General features: G+C 38.4%; 1 protein-coding gene across 7 annotated transcripts in view; it reads right to left on the bottom strand.

Moving 5' to 3' along the window:
• lrrc49 (leucine rich repeat containing 49) overlaps nt 1-15,370 on the bottom strand; it is a 45,144-nt gene that overhangs the window by 22,002 nt on the left and 7,772 nt on the right. For 2 of the 7 annotated variants that reach the window (XR_014277507.1, XM_082538044.1), the window contains exons 1-11: nt 15,132-15,210; nt 14,903-15,024; nt 14,712-14,777; nt 14,568-14,616; nt 13,913-14,113; nt 13,693-13,786; nt 12,960-13,163; nt 12,071-12,137; nt 9,048-9,191; nt 4,680-4,741; nt 1,788-1,935 (exon numbers count right to left, since the gene is read on the bottom strand). Coding sequence is in view for 6 of the 7 variants with exons in the window: in XM_082538044.1 (XP_082394170.1) it covers nt 1,788-1,935; nt 4,680-4,741; nt 9,048-9,191; nt 12,071-12,137; nt 12,960-13,163; nt 13,693-13,786; nt 13,913-14,113; nt 14,568-14,616; nt 14,712-14,777; nt 14,903-14,986 (1,119 nt within the window). In the remaining variant the exon portion in view is untranslated. Of the gene's footprint in view, nt 1-1,787; nt 1,936-4,679; nt 4,742-9,047; nt 9,192-12,070; nt 12,138-12,959; nt 13,164-13,692; nt 13,787-13,912; nt 14,114-14,567; nt 14,617-14,711; nt 14,778-14,902; nt 15,025-15,131; nt 15,211-15,370 lie in introns of those variants that run through there. The other 5 variants (XM_082538045.1, XM_082538046.1, XM_082538047.1 and 2 more) reach the window with 5 other exon arrangements.

Genomic DNA, 15,370 nt, shown 5'->3' with positions numbered 1-15,370 from the left:
TATGGAGGCTGGTAGATAGTCTCACATAAACCGGCTGCATCACTGGATTATCTGTCTGATTTTCAGTCTCAGATAAACTGAGCCCAGCTGTTGGGGAAAGCCAAAACTCCCAGAATGCAATGCAGCCAACACAGTCTGAGTGTGCCAGCAAAGAGCAGGGGGATATTCAGCTGTCTATGGCGAGCTAGTAATGACGCAAAATGATGCTCAATTCTGATAAAGACAGGCAAAATGCTGTCAGCTGGTAGAGACAGTTAAGAATCCAAACCCATATAACAATCCTTAAAATTAATTTTATAATAAAAACAACATATAATATCAAAATTAAAAAGCTGTTTTAACCTGATGAATAACTTCTTGACTGCAAAGGATGCTATTGTTCAGTGTCAATACATTCTTTGTTTGTGCACTTGCCAAAACAATGAATGTTTGGACAACAGCTCTCGGTTATGAGGCTGTTAAGATTTTCAATAACGTTCCCAGTTAAAATTTGAATGTTAAACATATTCAGGTATTTTTCTGAAACATAATAGTTGACTATTAATGCTCTAGTCTAGCGGATGTGTGTTATCTGAATTTTATTCTCATTTTCCATTTTTGATTCCTAAAGAACCGTCTACCCACCAGTCACCCAGGCATGGGCTTTCACAGCATAGAGGTAGTATGGTTCCCTGGAGACATATATTCCAAATCAGTTATAATATGCTTAAAGAAATAGAAACCCCAATGCTAGACAAACATTTCTGTCATTAAGTCAATGCTGTGTGTCTCCCTAAAGTAAACTCTGAAAATGTAACTGATTTGTATCAGGAATTGGCAGCTGAAATGTGGTGGAGGTGCTTTTATTGGACCACAATAATCCTGAAATTTGCTAATCCTGAAACCTCTTATGATTCAAGTAAAAACATTTTGAAATCTGAGTTACATGTTTTGTTTTTTGGGGGTTTGGTTTTACTTCATATCAGCACTATGTTTTGAGGGCAAGGTGTGTGGTACTTACAGATTCCTTTAAAGTGCAAGCTCAGACCTGGGTGCTCTCTGCCTGACAGCTTCTAAAAGCACGCTGACATTTCATGATAGCACATTTCTGGCAAACTGTACGACAAAAATGATTTCATGTTTTCTGAGAATAATCACTGTTTTGCTACATACACTGTGTGTAAAATATATGTAAATGTGTAGCTTAGAGTCATAACTTAGTCACTGAACCACTTTGCTTTTAGCATAAAACAGAGCATAATGAATGCAGTACCACAGTCAGACTCCAGAATATAGCACTGTAACGTTGTTCATACAACTTGGTGATACAGAGTGACAGTGAATGGGAAACTATGTGGGTTCAAAATAAATTTTAAGTGTGAAATCATAAAAACGTTTATTTCAAGAATGAGTCGCTCTCAAGAATCAACATGTAGGAACATCAGAGGGACAAAAAGTTTGGACCATTAGCTTAACATGCAAGTGTAATGAGAATATGGCATAGGTTTATTAAATATCAACCACAGCAAAGTCATAAGCTGTGAAGGTTTAATCGCTTTAAGGCAGCTCTTTGCTTCTAAAAGTATTTGTGAATATTTCTTCCCTATTTTTAATAAGCAAAATATAGCAAAACAAACAGTGTAACACAGTGTTCTCTGATTGTAGCCGTGCAATTTGTTGTAAGAAGAAAATAAAAATATCTGAAAGGACAACAAAATATCTTAACAGTCACAGCTGAACTGGTTAACTGGTGGCTGATGTCCTGTTTATCACTTTTAAACACACACAGTCGAACACGTCAGTCTTACTGTGATGCGCTTCATGTCCAGCTGTCTGAGATGAAGCACACAGCGCAGGACGGCCTGCTTGTACCATGTCTCCAGGGCTACAGGATTCCCATCCAGCGTGAGCTCAGAAAGGGAGCACGACTCTCCAAGGCAGGCTAGCTGGTCAAAACTAGAAACAAAGGATGAATGTTTTAAACACACTCGTGAATTTCAGTGGGGGGGGGTACTTTTCCAGTACAAAGACTGGCTACGCTAAATGCTTTACGGTCAGTAGCAAATACTGGGAAGTCATGCAGACACTTGAATTCCTGCACTCTGCCTGAGTGCCATTTAACTCAACGTAAGTTAGTCATATCCAAGTTTGATTCTCATAAAGCAAAGAACTCTTATCAATTATAATTTGTTGTATTACACATTACAGAAAACATTGCAATCTACAACTACTGATCAGCACCTTAGCTAAGGAGTTAGACAATCCTTACCCTATGTTTTATGTTCTCTGTTACTGGTTGTCGAAATCAGATAGGCCACTGTTCAGTGTGGAATATGCTGCTAAAAAGTGGCTGTCTCTGTATGTTTATATGCTTTTATACATCAGTCTCAAATTTTTTGGTTCCCTCTCTGGTTCCCTCCCTTTTTTAAATGCATGTGTAAAAAATTAAATTATTATGGCTTTAGCTCTCACAAAATTTCACCAGGATTTTTCCCCAGAGTCAGAACAACATTAGGCAAAAAAGCTTTCAAATATAAGCTACAGATGGACCTGAAATTGTACAGCTGGGAATTTGGGTACTCTTGGTCAATGGACTGCTCTCAAAGCTCTACTGTAATTTATTTGAAATTTGATCTATTTTTACCTTATTGCATGTAATTTGAATTTGTATGACAACTGTGCATGTGTTTTATACAATGTCCCCTGCCCTCAGGTCACTTTTGAAAAAAATTGACAATTTTAAATGAGACTTTGAGTAAATGATATTAAAAATATATATATATAAATACATTTTGCAGAACCTGAATCATCCACCAGACAATCTCACTATCTTCGTTTTATTCCTGACACATTTTGTCTTGCTTCGTATTGACAGAATGGAGCCGGGCTAACACATGCCATGTTAAGCTGGTAATTCAGCAGGCACTCTGGCAGCCTGACATTACTCAGGGGGCAATGAAGAGAGACAAATCTGCTACACTGTTGATATCACCCTATGGCAAAAGGAAACATGAAAAAGCAAAGTCACGCCATGCACAGCAGGGGATATTCTATCGTTGCTAATTTATGATAATAACCTTGATGAATCATTTGCCTGGAACCACTCAAAGTCCTAGTACACTGTGCCTGTTCCTAGCCAGAGGTTTAACTAAATGCTAAACACCATGCTGGAGATACCAGGGGTCTTCCAATCTCAAACACTTGCAGTAGCTTAGACCCTTTCTGTTACGGAATATTAATTCCTACCATATAAATATAAAAGAGACATAAAATAATAAACATAATAAAGAGATGCTTGAGTGCATCTAACACATTCTGCCTAATTGGTGTATTCATAATAAGGAATAATAATAACATTAATGATGAAGACCAAAACCTTTACAAAAACAGAACTTCTAATTCTTGCACCATCCACCAGTTTCTGATTGCTACTAATGGTCCAATAAAAAGTGAATATCAAAACTATTTTTAAGATGTGAGTACAGAGTGCGGTGTGAATGAAAACTGTAGCTTCAGGCTTTATCTATACTAGCACTACCCTGCACATATTCTTCAATGACTTATTGGTAATTATTAGTTCTGCTTTGATCCTATTTTCATAGGGTGTCTTGTTTTGTTTTGTTTTGTTTTGTTTTAAAAATCAATATCAATGTAAGCTCAAATGAATATTTCAGTCTTAATATTATTTCATGAGAGATGTTTGATCCAAGATCCTGAACTGAGTAAACTGACTCCATCAAGGTGATGAGTGTGCTCTGTCTCTTTACCTAGCAACAGAGCACAGCTGTTCTCCTATCAGCACTAAAGAGTTCAAAAAGGTGCACACACGCTAACCAGCCTTCTATACTGCCACTACATGAGTACATTAAAGACGATACATTAAAATACCCTATCATGGAGCAGGATAAATGATACATATATGTTTCGCATAATCAAAATTTACTTATATTTTTATTCAGATATTATATCTGGAACTAGATGTCACTGTAAAATCAGAAGTTTAAGAATATAGGATTTTATTCCTTGCGACTATGTCATGATTCTCACAATGTGTGAAGCATGGAGACACAAGAACAGCAAAGCTGGTTTGGACTGTCAGCTCAGATCTATCAGAGCACAAGGTGACTATGGTCAAGGGAGCCAATGATCCCACAGAAATTATCCTCCACTAGGCAAAAATAAAGCAAATGGCCTCATTTAGTGCCAAGATGATGCTGTGTTAAGTTTATTCTATGAGCTGGGCTCAGAAATGAAGAAGAAAAGAAAAGAAAGGACGACAGATACTGGAAAAAAGTGTGTAAAGCTGTCTGACAGTTAGCACTAAGACAAAAAAAATCATACCTCTCATTCATCCTACATGCCCTTACCTAGGTATATTTTCCATTAATTCATCCAACCTCCAAATCTGTCATCAATAATTATCTTCTCACAACCTGCTTCTTTGTTGCCCAAATAACTTTAAACATTCTCACACCCATTTCTTAGGTAACAGATGATTAAATACTAACAATAAAGAGCACATCGAGGATTTGTTATTTTCTAGGTTGCAGAAATTGCCCACTACAGCAAATCTGTGAGTGTGTCTGGCTGTGGGTGTGTATTCTCTGCCCAAAGCCATGGGAGGGGACGTGGCACTGTCCGGCCACCATCCCTATTTCTATCCTGCGGGGAGGAGGGAGTTAAGCGGTACAAGCTCTTACCTGGTGATGTTGTTGCAGCTGAGAAAGAGGCGCTGCAACAAGGGCAGGCGGTCCACCTCAGTCTATAAAGAGAAAGAGGGAGAGGGAAGACAGAGAGATGGAGGGATGTGAAGATGAGAAGGTGCTCAGGAAGAGGGCACTGCATCGTCACTGTCGTCAAGGCTCTGTATCCCTCTCCATTCCCTCAGTCACCTTGCAGCTCTCAGCTCCAGCATGCAGCATCCCCATCCACCCTGCGCATGCACACACACATACACACACACACACATATAGCATGCTGCCTTGTCTGCACATGGAGAGGAGGGGCAACAGAGAGAGAGAGAGAGGAAGAGAGCGAGAATAGATAGAATATGAGGAGGAAAGGGGGGAGGGGAGAGTGGAGAATGTGCTGCGCTAATGCAGAGATCCCCTGCTGCAGGAAGCTAACTTGAAATGCTCAGTGGAAAGCATAGTGATATAAAACGAGCAGCTTACTAAGGTAGTGCACCTCATCATGCAATAGCTGGTGAAAATTCAGTGGAAACTGACAGGGATGTGGAGAGTTTTACCATCAGGCAGGCTCAGCATCAAAAATCGATGCACAATTTACTGAGGGGGTGGGGGAAAAGCAGCAGCTGGGCAGCTGGCACGCTGAATTGGACACACAGGGACAAGTGCAATGTCATAATCACGTAAACTATTTGGATGACAGCATGGGGTAAATCACATTCTCTAGTATCAAGGTCTGGGCTTTCTTTATGTGTGTCGCTGGACAATGTTGGCTATACTGGAAGCAAAGAGGACACTCCCATCAGCAGTCTGACTGGGCTGCGTCACTATCCACCCACACTGCAGCCAATGCCTCACAAACCTCCTTCAGTTTCCTGCTAGGCTCTGTTCTATTATGAGGTTAGACTGGTGTTCAGGTCATGCTAGCACCCCTGCAGAAGAACAGTGCAGCCAGGTTTCGTCATTTAGAAATCCACAAAATTCCCTCCCACACAAGCATATAGATATAACACAGTTATGCAACACTGCGTTATCAACTGCATATAAGACCAACAAGCTGAGTACAGTATATTTACTACAGATAGAGTAGTAGGCTATGCAACATCAGCAGTAGTGCTAGAGATACTGATAACTGTGAAAGATTTCTACAGAAAAAACTGGGGAGGAGGTTTTTCCTGCTGACAATAGGCTGGGTTAACCTTAGATTGGTCATCAGTCCATCACATGACCAACACAAAACTCACAAGGCCAATGCCAAAGATCATCTGTAGGAAGCTGGAGTACCGAGAGAAAATCCATACAGACACAGTGCTAACAATGGTAACCACTGCATCACTGTGCCGTTCCTCCCCTACAATTATACACATCAAAACTCAGTTAAAAGAAACATTTAATATTTACAACTTGGCTTTTTTAAGCTAGTAACAACCTACACATAATTTTTAAGTTCTGCATGAGATTTTAGCAAGATGTTTTAGCTTGTTTAACACATTAATTTACATTAGTTTACACTATGCCTCCTTATCTAGACTTCTGCGTCATGATAACCAAAAATGTTGAATTAGAAATACGTGCATGAAATAGTGGTGAGACAAGGAGTTAGTAAACACTAAATCAGGGTTGTAAACTCAAATTTCTAATTGGCACATAAGGTGGGTCCTGTGCGGTATATGTAATAAATAATCATTTATACATTATTGATCCCCGTGGGATCCACCTTGCATAGGGGTACCTCAGGGTAGACGTTCAGTGGATTTGAACCCCTGACTTTCCGATCATGGGGCCAGCAACATCTAACAACACATACGAGAGCTATTGCTCAAAGGAGATAATTCAATAGAACTGAGATAGATAGATAGATAGATAGATAGATAGATAGATAGATAGATAGATAGATAGATAGATAGATAGATAGATAGATAGATAGATAGATAGATAGATAGATAGATAGATAGATAGATAGATAGATAGATAGATAGATAGATAAGCAGGGTTTATTTATTTATTTCTTCTATGACAAATGCAAGTCATGCTATGCAGTGCTCAACCAACTCAACCATCAATCACATTTACAGTCTCTGTCTATGCCTGCTTTTGTATGGATGCTAGTGAACTAGCAGCCACTCCTGGCTGTCTGAAACTAAATATAGCAGCCCTGTCTCAGACAGAATGATGTCATCACTGAGCTGATGAGCTGCATAACAATCGCCCACCAATGTGGTCCTTTTTTAGGAAGTCTCATAAGAGATCAGCTTACAGGATCTCTTATGAGGCTGGGTAGAGCGGTGTGTGTGTGTATTCTTGTTTGCCTGTATGCCTGCGGGTGTGTATTTATGTATCTGTGTGCCCGTGCCTTCACCTCTTTATCCCAGCTCCACCCTCTCTTTACTGACAGCTTGCGTGTCTTCATTTTCACACTCATACTCAGCTCTGGCTGAGGCATTATTCAATAAACACAGAAAAACCTCTCATCACCGCTGTCTCATCTGCATGCAACACCAACACACCACAAAAGAGCAAGAAAGCTGCTCATGTAAACACAGGTACATGTGGCTGCTGGGAGGGTTTCTAAGACCGTAAGCTGGTGGGTTTTGTGGAAGTTCCTTCAATAGCACAGGCTTGAGATGTGATTTCATCTGCTTTATGCGACTGCGCATTATAACTGCAGATGCTGTGACATGGGGCACACTCCTGTGTTGTTCTTGCATGACCTTTGAGACACTTCACATGTCAGCCAAAACATTTTGTGGTCCTCACTTGGCTTTTAAGTTGTAGAAGTTAAGAGTTTCTCCCTGCAACAACATAACATAACACACAGTTTCCATGTTCCCAGGCCATACTGGAAAAACATAGAAATTACTAAGTTGCTGTTACTGTTTACTGACCTGTTTTGGGAAACACTTCAAGCTATTTACTCAGGAACATCCAAAAATCCCCTTTCCCATAAACCGTGTCAATATATAAAACTCACCTAATTAATTACTCTACAGTAAAACTACCAAAGAGCAATATAGAGTTTCTACATTTTTCTATGTAGTCTTTTGGCTCACAGACAAACCCTTCTGTTAATGCATAAAGTCAGTCTGCCAGTGCCATGCCTTTTTTTCTTAGACTGCTTTATCACTGCTCAAGCTGACTGCACTTTTCTTTCAAACAAATCATCATTCCCACAGCCAAAAATATAAAATGGATCCCTTAGTGACATGCAGCGAATTTCATAATGGAAAGGAACACCTAAGAGGAAGGATGGATGACTGGGTGCAAAGTAATCAAGTTTAAGAGTTGCTTTCAAAGAAAGACAGTGTCAGTGTTTTTTTCAGGTTAAGAATTTCACTTTTTATCTGCTTTCCCTTTCATGACAGAGAGAAAACCTGAGCACCTGGAACGTGGTTATTTAGTTTGTACAAGGTATAAGCACTTGGCAGCAAGCAGCAATAATGACAGAGACCAAGAAACTGCTGAGGGGTAGCATTTTTCCTCTCCTGTGTATCAAATAAAATACAACATCCGATAATTAGGACTGGAAGTGTTTTGTGATCAGAAATTGCAGGCAGACGGCAGGCTGAGTGACGGGAAGGGCTTTCAACTGATTCAAAATGTTGAAATCCGTTTTTATTTTCTATCTTAAAAAGCATGAAAGGGCTTAGGGGATTTGCATACAAATGAAGGGGCCTGTTTTGGCATGCACTGTTGTGTTTATCAGATTAAAACTATAGAAACCAAAGGGAGTAAGTTTCCGTGTTTAGAATATCCAGTTTCTCTTTCAGCGTGCCAGAAAGTCGGTGGGAGGTTGTGGGTAATGAGTTATGTCTCCCTAGGTAACACCAACAGTGATATACTCCACCACCACTTTCTCACAAAGGTTCCATTAATGTTATTTTTATTTTTGTTATTTTGTGGCTGTAAAAACTGATATGTTGATCCATAGCAAAGGTAACAGTAACCATCCAAGGGACCTGGTCCACAAGTGGTAATTTGAACATGAAAGATAAAGTACAATTGCTATTGCTTTCATCTTCAGAGGCACATTTTCTGAACAGTAATAAGAAAAAAAATAATTGGTAGCTGCAGGAACTTCAAAGAACCACAGGGTAGCTGTAGTGTTGGGATATAGCTGTGTGCTGCATCACACTAGGGTCTACAAGTCGGATATAGCTAAGTTAAATCAATGCACAATGTAAGATCTAAGCGTGCAAACATTTTTGTATTTGTACTTTCAAACTGATGGAAATAAGGGAACTGAATAAGCGAACAGAAAGAAAGGCCAAAAAGCAGGAAGTGCTTTTGCTTTTTGTTTTTTAACATGAAGGAAAAGGACAGTACACATGCAAAACACTTACATACAAAAATCTATAATTAGTTGGAAAAGAGTTCCCTCACCACAACAGAGATGCAGTTCTGCCCTAGGTTCAGTTCAGTCAAAGAGTCAAGACCCTGCAAGTTTTCCATTTTGGAGATGTTGTTTCCTGCTAGGTTCAACACTCTTAATTCACTCAGATGAGACACATTTTCTATCCTGCAGATCTAAAGGAAAGCACAGTATGACAAAATTAGTTAAAAACAAAACTAAAATGCATGTAAAAGAGCAATCATATCATATATTACCCAATTCTATGCAGTGAGGCACAGATTAAGGCTGGATTAGCAGAGTATAACATACTTGAATTGTATATTTGAATTTCTTTCTCTAAAATGACACACATGCTGTCTGGCTAACCAAATCATGAAAACAAAAGAAATAACTAAGAGTCAGTCAATGGTGGAATCTTACCCCACCTTCTCCATCACACTGCTTGGAGAAAAACATTTATAAACCTCTGTAAGAGTGACATTTTTAATATTTCACACAAATTCCCAGTGGCTGTTATCAAGATGGTGATGTATTTGCCTATTCCTACTGTGCACACTATAAACATTAAGAAAAGGCGGACAATGCTTTACGAGTTGATGATTCTGTGAAAACACAAAATCCAAACATAACTGCTGTTTAAATGGTAAACAGAACAGATGGATTGAAAATCTATATTGAATATGAGACTAAAAAAGTTCTTGTCTAGGATATCTTTTCAGATGGTCTGAAATATCAGTGTTTATAAATGTAAAAGCTAAAGAGACATTTATTTAGTAATATAAAGCAGAAACACTGCAGTATGATCTTAGTCAGCACCACAGCATAAATTGCATCTGATTTATATCTTGTTTTGGGAGCTTAGATAGGTGTTCATTAAAATAGGAATAAATAGATTATGAATTTTGGCCCGAAATACAGTCTGCACACTGTAAGTGTTCATCAATTTAAACAATCGAGCCACCATAATAAATGTTGCTGAGAATCATTAAACAAAGGGGCAAGTGTAGACTTTTTACCTATATCTCACTTTGGGAATTGATAAAACTAATTGTTCTGTAACACGCATTTTAAAATCAAAGGACATAACCTTTACAACGGACAGACACATGGATATGAATTCATAAACTCTGTATCTCTGTACACACTGAAATAGATTTTGGATAGCCCCATTCTAAAATATATGAGAATCTTAAGTTACAGACTATGAATTTGGTGATTTCCAGTGAAGAAGGTCAGGACCCGGAGTTTGGCAAGAGGCTTCTGTCTCACAGGTAAAGGCCTGTTCTTCTACACTTGGTATGTTTATTTCAAATGACATAGGAAAAATAAGTATGTGTCACAAGTATCGTTGGTCACGGATATTCTTGTGGGGAAATCCTGTCTAAACTTCACCTCATCCCAGAGTGATGTGCCAACCAAACATGGCAGACAGAGTCAAACTTAATCAACATCATCATTTGTAGGAGCGAGAGTTCTACATGACTTTAGCCAACTTCTCTAAGAGAGTGATATTTTTTGTCTTTCAATTCAGTGACCCCACAGGGCATTCTCAGCTATTTCTTGAGAACATTTAAGTCAAACTGTTCAAGTGGAAAACATCACAGCCTAAGTAAAGAATTGGTTATTCAACAATCTCAGTTCACATTGTAACCCCAAGACTTGGTCACTGAGACTGAGTGGGTTGAAGGCCGACTCCCAGAGAGAATATCTCATTCTGAATAGCTCCAGCAAACTGGAAAAGAAACCTCTCGCTGGTACAGCAATAAATGGGTAAAATGGCTGAGTTTTAGATGTTTGTGAGCTTCCCAGCTCAAGGATGGGGGGAAGAAAGGATAACAGTGATGCAAAGCTTGTGGTCAAAAGGGGGGGAAAAAGACAAGCAGCTGGTGTTCTGTGGCCAAAAGTCACTAAACAACAACTATAATTCATCCACTTCATAATCTTGAATTATCATTATGCAGCAATTCAGAATACATTTGGGTGGTCAGATCTCTTGTGAGTTTGGAAAATGTGTTAAAAATATGACTGAACAGTTATTGAGCTGCACAAAACAGAAGGTTTTAAGTTCAGTGTTTGAAAGACAAACTGGCCCTGTGAGAATGATAGATTTATCATCTGCTTCACAATAGGTGTCTGCCAGAGTACGAGCCTAAATATAATGTGCTTGCATTACAAATAAGAGCAAAAGAGCTAAAGAAGTTTCATTATTAATTCAACTGCAAGATTATAAAAACTGCTAAAATTAACCATATAGATGTAGTTAGTAAGCACAAGTCAACACTGTTGAGGCAACAGAGAAATCTCTGTCAGGAAAAATAACGTAAAACTAACAATCATTGAATGGCAACTGTAATGCTTGCTCGTGTAAAGAGCAACCGACCTCAGAAAGAGAGCAAGTCTTACCAGAGCTCTGGAGTAGCTCTCTGAGGAGGCGTGTAGGCGGCATTCTGGCAAAACACTAATTTGACCAAGGGAAGCCTTTCTATGTTGTCTTCCTTTTCCATTAGTTGTTAAAATTCTCATTTGACATAATTTTATTTCTCAGGCTTTTAATATCATTAAGCAGGCTCTATTCTCAAGGAACAAAACAGTATAATAATAGATAATAATAGAATGAGACAATTTAGGAACACTATAATCTACAAGAGTTCAAAACATTACCCAGTGCTGAAAACATAAAAAAAACAGTTCCATCTGTTCGATAAATTATGCGATGGCCACTGAGGAAATTAATGTGGGAGTAGGTATTAGACAACAGCTTGTGGGTTCTGATGGTTTTCAGTGCTTTCTTCTCTTAGAGTGCTGTGAACTATGTGAAAAGCTGAAGTTAAGTGCCCAAAACAACGAGCCAGATTTCTGGCTTTAAAAACAAACCTCAGTATTAAAGTGAATTAACTGCTCCTAATACATGGTTTAAAACATGGAAGAGTCAATCCGCTCATACTGAACTTTGAAGCCTACAACCATGATCAGCCTTTACACCACTGGCAACTAAATTAACACTGTTTAATATACATGTCCTGTAGGAGGGATGACGGTAAAGGAACAGCACCTGATTGTCATGCAAATCCAACATATTCAGTTTAGACAAGCTGTCCAGGCAGCAGATTTCATGAATTCTGCAAAGTACAAGGAAAAATGTGACACATAATGGGAAAACACAACATGAAACAGAATTTGTCTGTAGAGTGGCAACAGTTACGTAACACGTATTATGTTAATTCTGGCTTAATGAAAAACCAACAGGAAAATTTAAAAAGGTTGCAGTTTTTGAGGGAACAGCAGCAGTACAGGTAATATCCAGTAATATATTGTTCAGAGCTCTCCATGTGGATGGAGATCATATAACACTGAACAATAATTTGCTGTGGTCTTTTGAAAATGCCAACAAATAAAGTAGAGGAATTTCTTACTGTTCAGTTACTATGACCTCAGATACTGATTTGCAAAGACAAATGTCATGTTTGAAAGAAAGTGGAAGAAATGCCAGAGTTCACCTGTAAGATCTTTATGTCAAAAAGATGTGACTTTGATCCTGAACCTGCTGACCTTTTGAAACAAAAATGTCACTAAGATGATTGCTTTTCAAATGGAACTGGGTTTAATCATTTCTGATGCTGACCATGTAGCCGTACCTAGTTAATTCAAATGTATTAAATGCTAAATGTAAACAACATTTTCATTTCATGGCAGCACTGTTGAACCCCTTTTAACTATTAATAAATGCTGCAACTTTCATTGCATATTGACCATATTATTAGAGATGTTTAACAAAAGAACAATAAAGCTACTCAAGTGGTTATCTTGCATTAGCACAACTGAACTGCACATTGTCAAAGTCGATTATGTTTTTATCATACTAAAAATAAGCTTCATAATATCTATAATTGTACTATCTGTGCTGTCTTTGTTTGTTTACACTTCCTGTCATGGCAACTAACCTGTTCTTCCCCAGTATGAGGATCTTGAGAGACCTCAGAACTTCAATGCCAGCCATGTCACTGATGTGATTGTCATGCAAATTCAGTAAAACCAGCTGCTGCAAATGTGACAAATTTTGGATCTTTGTAATTAGATTGTGCTGAAGGTTGAGAAACTGCAGTTCTTTTACAAAGTCCAACTGTGGGCATTCCTCCAGAGATTGTCTAAAGTATTGGGGGGAAAACATATCACAAGATTTAGACTTTAAATAAAATCTATACATTTTTGTAACAGAATTAATGAAACAAATATTGTCAGCTCAGGTTAATGATTCAAATAACTAGATCAGTTTTTCAATATACATATTAACTAAGTGATTTCTGCTCAGTCTGTCAGTAGAATATTTAGTCAGAATTACTGCCATTTTATCTGGAGATACTGGTTAGTTATTTAAAGAGACTCTGCTGCTCCCTTGTGGCAATCTTAAGCCTTTGCCATTTTAGTTAGTCTCATGGTTCCTACAGCAAATGATGACTGTGAAGGTCAGAATGAGTTAATAAAATTCAGTGGCATAAGCATGTCAGAAGAATATGAATGCCTTTGCAGGTAAAAGATTCAAAGAACAGCTGATACATATGACATGTTAAAGATAGTTCCAGCTTACAGTGACTTTAAGCTAGACAGCAATGTACTACAACTCTGTACTACAACACTTTACAGACAATATAGAATACATAGGCAGATAAAGGGTACCTTTCCAAGTCAATTCGTTGAAAACTGGATGTGAAAGGCAATTGAGTGGAGAGAAAACCAGGCACAGCACTGTAATTACATCCAGGAAAATCACCTGAAGTAGATATCACAAACTGAAATCAGGGTACACTTAAAAGCAAAGTGCACAACATAAAATATGTCTACAAAACTGTGCATGCAAAGGTTATCTTAATTCTATCATTTTTTAATTGAATAGTACCTGCAGGTTTTGCATTTTTTAAGGCATGGCCAAAAGTTTCCCCCGTACACTGGGTTTGTCTCCTTGCTGTGTGTCTTGCTTTGTATGCAGCATTTGAAACGGCAGCTCCACTGAGCAGCACTTTTTGATTATATGTACATTTGTCACTTGCAAATAGTTCCTGTACAAGTCTTTTCTGGATGCCTGCATGTAAACTGTTTTCTACGAAAGATAAAATATAGTAAATAAGTGCAAAGAAAACATTTTTACACAGCAGTTGCATGTCAGTGGTTCTAAAACTGCGGAGCAGGCCCCACTGATTAGACTTTAAGCCACTGCAAGTGGGCTGTGGACAACCAGAGAAATGTGTGATGTAAACTTTGGTTAAATTAATATGACTCTGAAGGGAAAATGCACAAAACAGATTTTTCCTGAGACTATTATGATGACTTTTATTTCTCTATAATCCAAAATAGATACTTACTATTGTTGATGATTTATTTTAAAACTGTAGCATGCCAGATGACCTTTATTGTCTTCTGAAGCAGGGCATCTCCAGAGAAAGTTTGAGAACCACAGCCATGCCCAGTAATTAATATATGCAAATATGCTGCTGAATCACACAAAATCCTCTTGGGTGGTGAGTACTTGAATGAGTTAAGTGGGTCAAACCTACCTAGGTCAGAGTGGTTAAATGTTTCTTTTACATGATCTTGAGATTCACTCTGAAAAAAGATAAAGAGACCAACCTCTAAACGCCTTGAAAACTATAAGCACTACATAGCCATTACTATTCCAGTGTGCTCTTTTAATGACTCACCATCGCTTGTGCTCTCGCTGGCACGAGAGATTTCACAGTCGTGAGGTGCAACTTGCAGCTGTTGATCTACAGAAATATTGAACAGTGTTTATCTAATAAGACACAGGCAAATATGCTCAGACATAACCGTGTATCGACACTTTAAGTAGTGTTTGGAAAGCGTCCGTAAAATTATTAAAAACGGTATTTACCATAGGGGTGAGAAACATCCATTTTTCGCTTGTGTTCTGTTTATGAGAGCGGATGATTTTACCCTCGGCCAAATCCTTCTCCATCTAGCTAACGTTTATTGAAGATGGCAGTTAAAGCACACCTGACAAAACAAAACAAAAGAAAACTCGTATTATTTATGAATGATTAAAATAAATATGTGAATTCAACTGCTACAGCTAAGTTATAGCCTAGATTCGTTTCTCGTACAGAATAGCTCTTCACCTCTGCAGCTACAAACTTCCCCGAGGGCAAACACTGTTACCACGGCAACGACGGGCGTTGCTTGGTTACACTCACTTCCGGTGTCGCTAATAAGCACTGTGCAAGGAAATGAGAACACGTTTCCCGCTTCGGTGGTGTTTAATTAAGTCAACGTGGGTTTTTCTAAGTAATAAGACTTAATAATAATCGGGAATTTACATGGGTCTCCTTACCCTTTTTCAAAA

The sequence above is a fragment of the Aulonocara stuartgranti genome (genome assembly GCF_965226115.1).
Source record: "Aulonocara stuartgranti genome assembly, chromosome: 1".
NCBI classification, from domain to species: Eukaryota; Metazoa; Chordata; class Actinopteri; order Cichliformes; family Cichlidae; genus Aulonocara; species Aulonocara stuartgranti.
The sequence above is the reverse complement of the archived record's forward strand: the minus strand, read 5'-3'. Positions and strand labels throughout refer to the sequence as shown.